Raw genomic sequence first — 12,206 nt, forward strand, 5'->3', positions numbered from 1 at the left:
ATCATGTGATTGTGATTCTTGCAAGTAGTGATAGAAAAAAATCATCTTTAACAAAACTGTTAGGTTTCTTTATTTCTCCCTAAACTAAATAACGTAGAGAAGCACAGTTTCAGAAGGCTTTTTGACTGTAATGTAATCTGTAATTTTCAGAGCAAATTATGAAAGAAAGGAGAAATTTGTTGCCTAGTCATGCAACAGAATGAGTCAGTGAGAGCTGCCTCATTCTGTACAAGACTTTGACAGCAACAAAGAACAGCATTCCATGTTCCTCCTTCTGCTGCTGTCAGGTTTTGCCATTAGGTAAATTCTTATCTTCAAATTGAAGAAAGGATGCGCTTCATTGAGGAGAGACTTGTTGACAAAGCAAGCCTCTAACTTACATAAAGACTTTGCTGGGTCACAAATATTAGTAAGCTATTCTCCGTATCCCTGTTTGGAATGCTATTAGATACTAGAAATCTGGATGATACTCACAGTTGTTTAATGAAAAACATTACTTTGTGCAATGTTAGTGTTCAAATACAGAGTTCATGTTTTAATAGTAGAGAGACTTCTAAGGCATTTAACTTCGTAAGCGTAAATATATTCCCATAATCCATGACTGAAAGCTTTTGTGTGGAATGTTGCTAGGGGCTTCACAAGCCTAAACTTGAATCCCCTTGCCTACCCATCTGCCTTTTGCACTTATTACGCTGAGGTGTGACATGAAGATCTGACTAAACAGAAATGATTTTAATAAGAAAAAAAGAAAGTCAGAAGGCAGGATTTGGGGTTCCATTTACTAACGTTGCCAAACAATTGATTTTCTGCAGCATTTTTTCATGGTTCTTTTCTGGAAATATTTGGAAGATACTTGTTTGCTGACTGAGAGAATTTTGTTTCAGAGTACAGATTTAACCTGAGATTTTAGAGATCAGCGAGGTTCTTAGGTAATCAAGTACCAGTATGTGAGTCCTGTATATTTTAAAGACTGGCAGCAAGCAGTACCGAGCTGCTTTCAGAAATGCCCGGCTCCCAGCAGCTGGGATGGCTACTCTCAGCTTCCCTCGGGAAGCTGTTGGCATTTCATAAACTAGGGCACCTTCTAGTGAACGTTGTATTGTTGGGTTTTTTTCCTTCCCGTCCTTAGCTGGGGCTTTGGTAATATGTTCTGTAAATCTTTTTATTTTTAATGAATCCTGTATCATATCCCTGCAAGAAAAGGCATCTTCCTTAAAATCTTAGTAAGGCTCTCTGCTGTAAACAGTTTCTGGTGGATGTCAGCCCATATAATTACTAAATATTTGTTTTAATCCACTGGACATGAATTAGCCTGCTATGCCACCAAAATAGGATGTTGAGGGGATTTTTTTAACTGCCCTTTAGAAGCTCCTGTGCTTTTTGATCTTCATTTTACAAGGGTTTTACTGATACAATATTAGCTTTTTCTGGATATAAAGTGAAGCAAAAAGAGCTGAGTTTAAGCTGCTCTCTGTATTTCTTCCACTTCCCTAATTTTTTCACAGATTTGATTTTGCGCACCGAGAGCTGTTGTTCAGATCTTCACCAGGAGTGAATTCTGCATAAAACTGTCATTTCTGGGTGCTCCGAAGGCCAGAGAGTATCAGTCTGTGTGGCTGCCGAGCAAGGTTAAGTGGTTGTCTTGTAAATAGAGACAGATGCATTTTTTCACTTCCTCAGAAGTGCTTTAACCTCTGCTTGCATGGAGCAGTAGAGACATCCAGTGGTCAAGACTTGCATAGCTGACAGTTGGACTCGAGTTCTGGCTGACATGAAAACAGTCGTTTTAGTTCTTTTGTTGTAGTTTGTTTAACTTTAGAACATAATACCAAATGCAACAGGCTAAAAACTGATGGCTGCAGAAGCAATGGCAGTGCCTAGTTGTGTCGTTTAAAGGACTGCTGGCCCTGAGCTGCAGGTGAACATCTAACTTGTGACAGTTCCACTCAGTTCCACTGGACCAGCAGTAGTGACTGCCCAGGTACTCACACAGACAGCCCATTTAGTGCTTTGCTGAACTGGGGCCAATAACACATTGACTTCTATGGTTTGGTTTATATTCTTTACAGCAAGCAAAAATCTCACAGTTTTGGTAAACAAATGCTAATGTGTTTATTTAAAACAGAATTGCAAAACTCATGTTTTGAATGCTGATTAAATGAAATTATTTTAGCTAAAAAAAAATGTCAGAAGCTTCCTAAAGCTTTTAACTAGAATTCCTCAGCAATGTGAGGACATAGAAATAGCCCTACCTGGGAAAAACTGGCCATCTTGGAGTATGCAATGATTTGTGGCAGGCACAGTGGTTTATAGATGCTTTATTTCATTATGACTCAGTAACGTTATTAGTAAGATTTCCCCAATGTTTATAAAAGCTGTAACCAGAGCAGTAGCGTAATGTATTTTGATCACAGTTCCCTACCATTTACATTTATAAATGCTGGATGTTTATGTCACAGAGCAGTTATGTTATTGTTACTGTGCAAGTAAAACCTTCAGAGTCTTTAGTTTCACAAAACTGTAAGTTCTGTCTTAGTGATACAGCGTGTATTAAATGATGTCTCTTGAATGGGATAGACCATTGCTTTATTTGGATGACTTCAGTCTGTAGACTTACGAATGAGTTTACTGATGAGTTCAGTCAATAGAGCAGCCAGAGACTTGCCAGGCTCCTTGCATTGCAGGTCTTCCTGCTCTGCCCAGCAGACTGCCATGGGATAGTCAATGGTGTCAGCCCTGAATGCAACCAGCCGACACGCTGCTGAAATCCCAAGACACTGACAAGCTAAAATTAACATTACATGGGCAGGCGAACAAATCCCTTAAAAGCTTTTCTAATGCTGGCTCTGCCCCATTACGCTTCATGTGAAGCAGATTCATAACTTTTATTGTGAGTAAGCACTGATTACAGCCTATGGCATGCGAGGCCCTGAAAATTACCGAGCTGTGTTGAGACAACTTGTTCCTGGAACAATCGATTCTGACACCTCCTGGATGAGTGCATCTTGGCTCAGTTATGGAGATGCACTGAAGTTGACTTTAGAAGGCAGTGTGCACATACAATGAAGACTAATGTAAATTTACTTAATCTCATAATGTAATAGTAACGTGAATGTGATATTTGCTTGCCAAGAACGTGCATGCCACTTCTCTTTGGGCACCCTTAAGGCATGTTTCTTATGTTGCAGAGCTTGTTACTAGCTATTTTTAGATCTTTAGGCAAACTTACAAAAATTGACAAATGGTAAAAGCATTTGGTAGTGTTTCACAGAGAGCTAGTGCTGCCACATAGATAACATCAGGGAGTCTGGATCTCACATTAAATCGAGATTTGGACTGAAGGTCCATCAGTGAGAGTTTGTACATTCCAGTCCCTACCTCAGAGCATGTGGAACGTGACAGTTCTTTGTTCTACCATATACTCCAGTTGCACCTACAGCTGGCATTGACAGATTTAACATGCGTGCAGTGAGTCACAGTGCGTGTTCCAAGCAGCTTGCAACCTCAGGAGCTGAAACAGAGAGAGGAGAAATTCACTACACAGGGGCAGCCAGCGTGCACTTGTGCACAGTTATAGATTCCTTTCATTAGCTTACTGATCAGCGTGCACTTTGATCTGATTTGCACATGATCTCCTGTTTTGTTTTATGTTTTGTTTTGTGGTGGTTTGTTTTTTGTTGGTTTTTTTTTTTATTCTGTGGCTATTTTTAATTCCCCTTGGACAGCTGAATACATTATTAAGCAAATGTATAACAGTTGAAATGTTCTTTCTCATAGCATTTTTTCCTGTGAATACCATTAGGTTGGAATTCCTTGCATTGGCAAGCTGCCTTATGTAGCTCTTATTATGCCATGCAAGAATTGAGGGTACGAGGCAGAAGGTGCCTCTAGTAGTGCATAACCGCCCCGGTGCCATTCCTCTTCAGAGTCAGCATGTCAGCCCAGAGCTTCCTGATGTGTGCTGCTGCTCAGGTAGGCCAAGAGGCCTCACGTCGAAGCCACCACAGCAGCCTAACTTAGAGCACCAGCTGTTGGTTGTGGTGTGGGAATAAACAGAACTCACTCTGCCATTTGGAAAATACTGGGGTGGGGTGCAGTTGTATTTTTCTGCTCAAATCTGTGCACTGAAGCTGGCATTTAAACAGCCTCCTTAGAGGAAGTGAAGCGTGTTGCTACTGGATTGTGACTGCTTGTATGGAAAGATGGAAGGTGATTTCCCACACGAGCTTTGAGAAGAGCTCTCGTTCAGGCATTGCACTCATGGGATAGCTAGGATAGCCCTGATGTATGCATGGCCTGTATGGCAAGGCTTTTATGAGAAGCATAGCAAGTTTTTAGGCTTAGATTATTTCTTAGTATGTAAAGTGAGACCAGATATTGCATATTACCAGGTTTTCTTGCTGAGGTATAATTCTCCCTAAGTCAATAATGAATATTTCTGGTTGACTCCTTGCAGTAGTGCTGTATTTCACCCAAGCTGACTGTTTAATAAGGTAGTTCAAATGAATACGGTGAGAATTTCCACAAAGACTTGGTTGTGTTAAGATAGGCATGTGAAGCAAATAACATTAGGGGGACATGTGAAACAGTACCTGTATAGTGAACTGTCTTAGTAACTGTTGTGCCTTTTAAAAGAGCCCATTTTTGAGTAATGTCTCTTGCTGCCAGCTGCCTTGGCAGGCCTTCAGTTTGTAGCCTTAGTCTATTCCCTGAGGTCAGATAGATGCTTTTGTAAAGGCTGGGATCATATGACAGTACTAAAACACATTGCCTGTGTGGAATCAATCGCTTCACAGCTCATTGTTTAATCAGTGTTTTCTGTCCAATTGCCAAGCCAATAGTGTAGTTTGACATGGGATTAAAAACGCAACAGTTGTGGCAAAGTACTGGGTAGAAGTGTCAAGATACATGGAAAGTTAATCGGTATTAGAGAACTTTCTACTAGTTTGGTCTCTTGTTTTACAAGGGAGTTCTCAAATACGTTTATGCTTTTGGGATTTATGCATAGTAAATACACCTCACCTTTTACAAAATCCTAATGGAAGATACCTGTCATTCAGAAGGAACTATACACTCAGACTCTTAGACAATCTAAAGGTGTTTTCAGCCTTTGAAATCTGGGAATGTTGTCTCTAAAGGTGGTACTTGGTGTAGGACTGACCAAGATGGTGCCTTGCAATTTCTCATCAAGAGAACCTGCATTTTGAATGTTGTTGGTAGAGACTCTAACTCTTTGTTTAGGATTTATTTTTGTTTTATTTACTTATTTTGACTGCGGAAAGCAAATGAGCTCAGCATGATTGTCATTTTTTTATATACTACTTTAGCAATATGGTAGGTTGACACAGCACAAAGAAAGAGGAAAGTCCAGGGAAACATGGGGTGGTTCAACAGGTAATTTATTTAACTTTCTCCTTTTCAGAGTCTAGAAGGCAAACTGAGAACTAACAGAATAAGCAAGAGGAGGAGGAAGAGGGCAGGAATGTGAGGCTTTGGGCTACTTGGACTAAAGGAAATCAGCATAAAATATACAGACATTTAAGAAATGCTGGTTTCTAGTTTGGTTTTAGGGAATGGAATAATAAGAAAATGTATAATGCGGAGGTTATAAAAATAGGACACTTTCAGAGGCAGAAAAGGACAATGATTTCAGTTGGAAAGGGTATTGAAATTGGATTACATTCAGCTGAGAATTCTGAAAGTGGTTTTGTGTGAGGTTTCTGAGCTGATAATGATACTTTATCATGAACTTGTACTTGGGAATTGAACTGCAGGAAAGATCTCACTTCTAAAAAATCTGTTTTATTTAAGAACTAAGTGAGGTCCTTGGGGTGATATGATAGTGAATGTCTTAACAAAGTAGACAGTGGAAAAGTTACCTAGTTGAGCGCAGCTTTTGCAAGAAGGGAAAGCAAACTGGTCATTGACCTCATTTCAAATCAGTAGAGCTGTGTAAGGATTTTGACAGACGATTGAGACACAACTGATGAGATACATGAGTGGCAGTTAAACTTCAATCTATTTTTCATCATGCAGATGAGATTCAAATTCCAAAATTGGTCTGCACTATTCCTGTGTCCCAATAGGATGTTACTGAAATTGGGCTATGAGATGATTTCTTTCACAGAAGATAGATGTTAAACATGAATGTGAAATTGCTGCATGCGTTTATGTTGGTCAGTTGTTATGCTTTAGATCATACACATCCAACCTGCTAGTTTTATGTTTTTGTTGCCTGCTTTTTTTTCTTACATTTTAATGAATAAATAAATGTATAAAAGGTTTTGTTACTTATGCACATTAACTATAATATATATTATATATGTGACCCAGAACAATTCCTCATCACTCAATAGAGAACAGGCAAGCCAAAAGGTTGGATACCCATGCATGCAGATTCAGGAATAGACTATGAGGCCTATGTGATCTTAAAGGTCCCTTCCAACCCAAACCATTCTGTGTTTCTATGATTCTATAGTTATGTATTTTAAGCTTTTTAAAACATAGGGGTGTCTTAGTTTTGGCTGGGATGGAAATGATTTCTTCAGAGTTTCTGGTATGGTGCTATGGTTTGGTTCTAGGAGGAAAACAATGTTTATAACACATGAATGTTTATAGTTGCTGCTAAGCAATGTTGTACAGAGCCAAGGCCATTCTCATCAAAGGGCCCAAGGAACTGGAAGGGAACAGAATTGAGACAGCTGTCATAAGTTGGCCATAGGGGTATGCCATACCATGTGGCTTTGAGCAGAAGGAGTTCTGATGGGTGTGAGAGTTCATCTCTTTCTTCTGCTGCTGAGGGATGCCAGCTGGGCATCTGCTGGGGAGTAGTGAGCAATTGCTTATACATATATATCTATATATTGTCATAACTTATTGCTCTTTTCCTTTTCTCTTAGTAAGTAGTTTTATCTCAACCTATAAGTTGTTTTTTTTTTTTTCTGCCATTCTCTCCCCCATCCCACTGGGAGTGAGCAAACAACCATGTGGTGCTCAGCCGCCTGCTGGGTTAAAGCACAAGTGGGAAAAAAGCCTTTAGAGTTTTGTAAAATTTTCACCTATATTTTTAAAGCTTTTATTAATACTAAAAGTTAGTGTGTTGTAGGTGAGCTGACCGGTTAGTAAGTATTTGAGCCTAACCTGAGGCATGTCTTCTGATGAGTGTAATCTTGTTATGAAAATGTGTTACCATGCTGTGAGAAGACTAGATTTAGAAAGGTATTTCAAAAAGTTTAAAATACTCTTGGTCACTTAAAAACACACCTGTTGTTAAAAGCTGAGGTACTGCTTGACTTTTCACTGTGTATAAGTGTTCCTTGGAGTTGCTTTCATGTTCAGCATTAATTTGATACAGCTGTTCACATTGCATCATTACAAACCATAGTGTTAATTTAATATAGTTTTCTTTATTAGAATTACTGCTGTGGTCTTCCTAACAAGGTGTTGTTTTTTGTCTTTCTTTACAGTGAAGGGAAGTCAGAAGTGTGAGCTGAATTGCCGTGCTATTGGCTACCGATTCTATGTGAGGCAAGCTGAACAGGTGATAGATGGGACGCCGTGTGACCAAAATGGGACTTCAATCTGTGTGGCAGGGCAGTGCAAGGTAAGGCTATTATTGTCAGCAGGTTGGCTGTCTGTGCCAAACTCAGCCTGTAGATACTTAAATTCTATCAGAGGTTGATACAACTTTACCCATGGAACAGCATCTTCAACTTTTTATTTTTTAGCAGATATGAGAAATGCTAATGTCCATTATTACATATTTCATTTTCATGTCTAATTTGTTTGTCTGCTGAGAGCAAGCTGTGGAATGCTGAAAGGCAGGATTCAGGAGGTATTCTGGCTACTATAAAGGTGACTTGTTTAGCTTTCTATAGATGAGATTCTGTGAAAGAATCAGAACAAGAGCACTGGAAACTTAAATAAGAGAGAAATGTAATATCTTCCTTTGTTAAAACTTCAGCACGGAGGTATCTTTTACAGTTTTCCTTTGTAGGCAATAAATCAGTGTGAAGCTGTTAAGGAGTCCCATGATCTCAAACCAATTCTGTATTTGCCAATATTTTAATTACTCTTCTGATCTATGATTTGGAAAACTGAAAAATGGGTGTAGGATACCAGGTGTTTTCCTACTGTACAAATACAAAAGCTTACACTGATGCATCTGTATTGGCGGTTTGGTATAGGAAGGGAACCTAGTGGGAAATAGTGTTCTGCATTTTGAAAATTGGCCATTGCTGGTATTGAGTGCCACTTCCCAAAGCTCTATGTAAATAAATAATAGGCTACAAATGCTTACTCTGAATATGTAACTTGAGATTTATTTGATCATAGAATAATTCATGTCAGAAGTGACCTGTCATGTAGTTCAGTGCTCTACTCACGGCAGGGTTTGCTGTGTGAGACCAGCTATCATGGCTTCATCCAGGCTGAGATTTCAGTGTTAGAACATTGTCATAGTGAAATCTTTTTTCTTCATATTTGTCTAAAGTTCCATTTACTGTCACTCGTAAACTTGGTCTGCCAACCTAACACTGCATAGTTCTGAAAAGGATCTGGATTCATATGATTTATTAGGTGTAGATCTAATGATATCATTAGGTGTAGAAAGCAGTAAAACCTTCCCTTAGCATTCTCCTAACGGTAGGAATTCCCAGGCTTTAGTGCCTTTGGAATGTCTTACGAGATGTTCTTTATTCTTCCTCTTAAAAGTGCCTTGCATTTAAAGATTGATCGATCTGCATTGGTATTTACCATCTAGTTCCCTTTGTGCTGTATTGCAAATCTCTTATTCCTTAAGATTTAAGGATGAATTAATCTCATACAAACATGAGTATTATTGTGTATGTTTCCTGTCAGTTGGGTCTGCCAGATTTTTGTATTCCATTTGCTCAAATTAATTTAGAAGAAATATATAGTTTTTCATTTAACATGGACTTTATATGCTGTTGCGTAAATATAGATGTAGCTGGAGGGTATATTAAGTAGAGAACTAATTTTGGTTTTGAACTGTTGTGTAGAAGAGTTTTTTTTTTCTTTTTCTTTTTTTTCTGAGAAGCTGTCTGCAATTACAGCTAACTGAAAATGTTTCTTGAGTAATGGAGATGATTCTAGTATTTGTAATAGGCAGCTTTTCCTTAATGCCACATAATTTATATATTTTAAAATCAGATAGTTTATGGTCTCTATCCCCCTCTGTTGGACGTATTGTTTCATTACCAGAGGCAGTATCCTTTTAAATAGAAAATACTGTCTGCTTGGTCCCCAGAAAGGTTATTTTTGTATTTTTACTTTACCTTCTTCATTGAAACAAATGGCAGAGAAGTGCCACTATAATAAAAATAATAGAAATTATTGCTATATTGACAGAACAGAGAGTGTGCTGAAGACAGTTAAACTTTCATCTGAAATAAAATTTACACGTGTATGAAGTCAGGTGTTTCTCAGTTTTTAAGGATTTAAAATGTTATGTAAGGCAAGTCTGAGTAACAGAAATCAGATCTCACGAGATCTAAAATGCAGCCCTACCTGTTAATCTGAAATATAACATATATATACACCTGTTACAGCATTATTTAACAGATATTGTATGAATATGCTTAATGATAATGTTCAATGCAGTCTTTTTTTTTATAAGTTATTGACAAACAAAGATAAATTGTAGAATAATATTAGAGATGTTATGAGCAGTTCTTCTGAAGGGCTGGTTGTTGTGGCCCTTTTAGAGTTGAACAGTAGTGTCTTTTTAAGTACCTCTGAGGAGCATCTCAGCAGCCTTTCTATTCTTTGTTTTCCACTTCTTGTAATGCTTGGGTGGCATATAAAATGTATAGTGTAGTTAGTGTATACACACACACACACACACATATATATAAAGTAATAAAATGACTTTTTTAATTTAAAAGAAAAAAAGAAATCAACAAAATCATAAAACAAGTGAGATGTTTGACCTTGTTTTTGTGAAACAAATGCATCGTCTGGTTCAATGGAAGCAGTTGCAGTTCTTAATGAGTTCTCAAGGTGCCCATTGTTGGATGTCATTTTACTCTTCCTGTTGTTCATCCTTGTGAACAGTTCTTCATAAATGTGGGTAATGCCACAAAGTGATGACAGGAGTAAGGTGTGATCCTGAAGTGAGGGGGGATATTTTGCTCCAGTAAGAGAGGTCTAGTGAAGATGCATGATCACATTTTGCTTTGAGTTGAATGTCTGATTGCAAATCTATATATTGCATTTGAAAATTCACAGGTAGTATATTTGTCAGCTGAAAATGGAGTTGGAAATATTAAAAAGCGAAAAAGAAAAAAGACACTTTTGAAACAAGAAGTAATTCTCAATTCACAAGAAGGTGTAAGCATTGACTTAATGTAATTTTCAAGAGGGAGAGAAGATTATTTGTAAGATATAAAGCAATTAAGTGGTTTTGCAGAGATGGGAGTTACCACTCAGTGGCGCACTTTGCATGAGTATGACTTAGTAGTTCAGTAAAACTTAATTTGAGTGACAACATCTTCCAAAGGTATTCTCTCTCACATTCCCCCACCCTCAATTTTTAAGTAATATTTTCTTGCAGTTCAGTTTATTTTTATCTTCCAGTTAACTCCTAATTTAAATACCTGAGCAGTTTTCAAGTGTGCATGGTACCATTGGTAGCAAAACAACTGTCAGCAGAGATTTTACTTGCCCTTTTAAATATTTGTACCAGGCGCTGAATCCTTAAAATCTTCCTAGGAATGTATCTTGATTTGGCTACAGAAAGCACAGCAAAGCAAGTTAGATCTCCCTTTTGAAAACATGATTAGGTGAGGAGGTCCCACTTGGAAACACTCTCCTGATGTGCTCTGGTGTCCAGGTAGCACAACAGTAGACTGCCTTGTCGCTCTAATCAGAGGACTCTTAATGACTGTAGGATCAGAGTAACATATCAGAATTTTGAGAAGTATCTACTTTCCATAAGTTATGTTTGCTCTAATTAATTCGAATATATAGCAGTTCTATAAGGCTACAGCTGGGTGTCTTTGTAAGGGTAAACAGTCTGAATTCGTCAACACTGCAGATCTCTGTCTTGACATGAAGTCTTTGAAAATAGCCTGAGGAGTTGCATCAAATGCAATATTAACCTGTGCATCAGTGATACAATTTGGATATCAATGCTTTAAAGTTAGCTTAACCAGCAAAAAGGCAGGTGATGATTGGCATCAAAAATTGTCTGCATTTGAGAAGGATCGAGTTGAATAACTCGAGTTATCTGACCTGCTACTTAAAATAAACCATCAAAGAGTGAATTACTTACATTGTTTTCACCATGACAACTACATTTTTAAAGGCCATTTGCCACATTATCATTGAGGCTTTGCCCAGGGTAGAGTTGCATACAGGATATGTTGTATGGCAGTGCAGAACTTTGTTGTTTTTTTTTTGTTGTTGTTGTTTTTTTTAATTATTTTTCATTTGGATTCCATCTATAGGAGCTAAAGATGCTGCTCTGTACTCAAGACCTCTTTAAGGACTAGGCAGGATGCATTCCATGAGAGAAAATCAAAATTATTGCCACATCTTTATTTAATTTTGTATGGAGCCTCTGATAAAGGCTTTTTCTTTCAAGGAATAATAGTTGATATGTAAAATATACTATATAAGTGTATTTGTGGGTGAAAATAGTTACAATAGAATGGGGTCTCCTTCTCTGTCTTTATAACACTGTGGTCTGTTGACTGTTGGAAATATGACTCTTCATTGTTTCTTTTCATAATGATTAACTAATACCAAGGATTGCATTGGGAAACACCTGCCTGGCATTTAATGAGGTGTTAATGGAAGAAACAGGTTCCTGGGAGCAAAGAAATAACTCCTTTGCCACTTTTTTTCCCCTTCATTTGCATAATTTTTCTGTTAAATATTTTACAGAGAGAGTATGTGAGCCTATGTGAAGTCTCTTGTTCTCACTGTAAAAAAAAGTCTTTCTGCCTTCTCCATTTATAAAACAACACAATAAGTTGTGGATTTTCTTTGCATATGACCTAGTTTACATTGCTGTTCATAGCTAATGTACAGCAGGTGTGATCACTGCGTGTAAAAAATACAGAGAAGGATTACTTGCAATACATTTGAACTGAGGTTAAAACTGATGCAAAATCAGATGGTGGGAAATTGCAAACAGCACAGTATTCACGTCACATAAAATCAAGAAAAACATAAACACTAGG

General features: G+C 37.8%; 1 protein-coding gene across 3 annotated transcripts in view; it reads left to right on the forward strand.

Moving 5' to 3' along the window:
- Positions 1-12,206, forward strand: part of THSD4 (thrombospondin type 1 domain containing 4) — a 239,853-nt gene that overhangs the window by 100,489 nt on the left and 127,158 nt on the right. For all 3 annotated transcript variants that reach the window (XM_032446790.1, XM_015872714.2, XM_015872715.2), the window contains one exon: positions 7,467-7,603. In XM_032446790.1, coding sequence (XP_032302681.1) covers positions 7,467-7,603 — 137 coding nt within the window. The remainder of the gene's footprint in view (positions 1-7,466; positions 7,604-12,206) is intronic.

This window comes from Coturnix japonica, chromosome 10 (genome assembly GCF_001577835.2).
Source record: "Coturnix japonica isolate 7356 chromosome 10, Coturnix japonica 2.1, whole genome shotgun sequence".
In the NCBI taxonomy this organism is placed as follows: domain Eukaryota; kingdom Metazoa; phylum Chordata; class Aves; order Galliformes; family Phasianidae; genus Coturnix; species Coturnix japonica.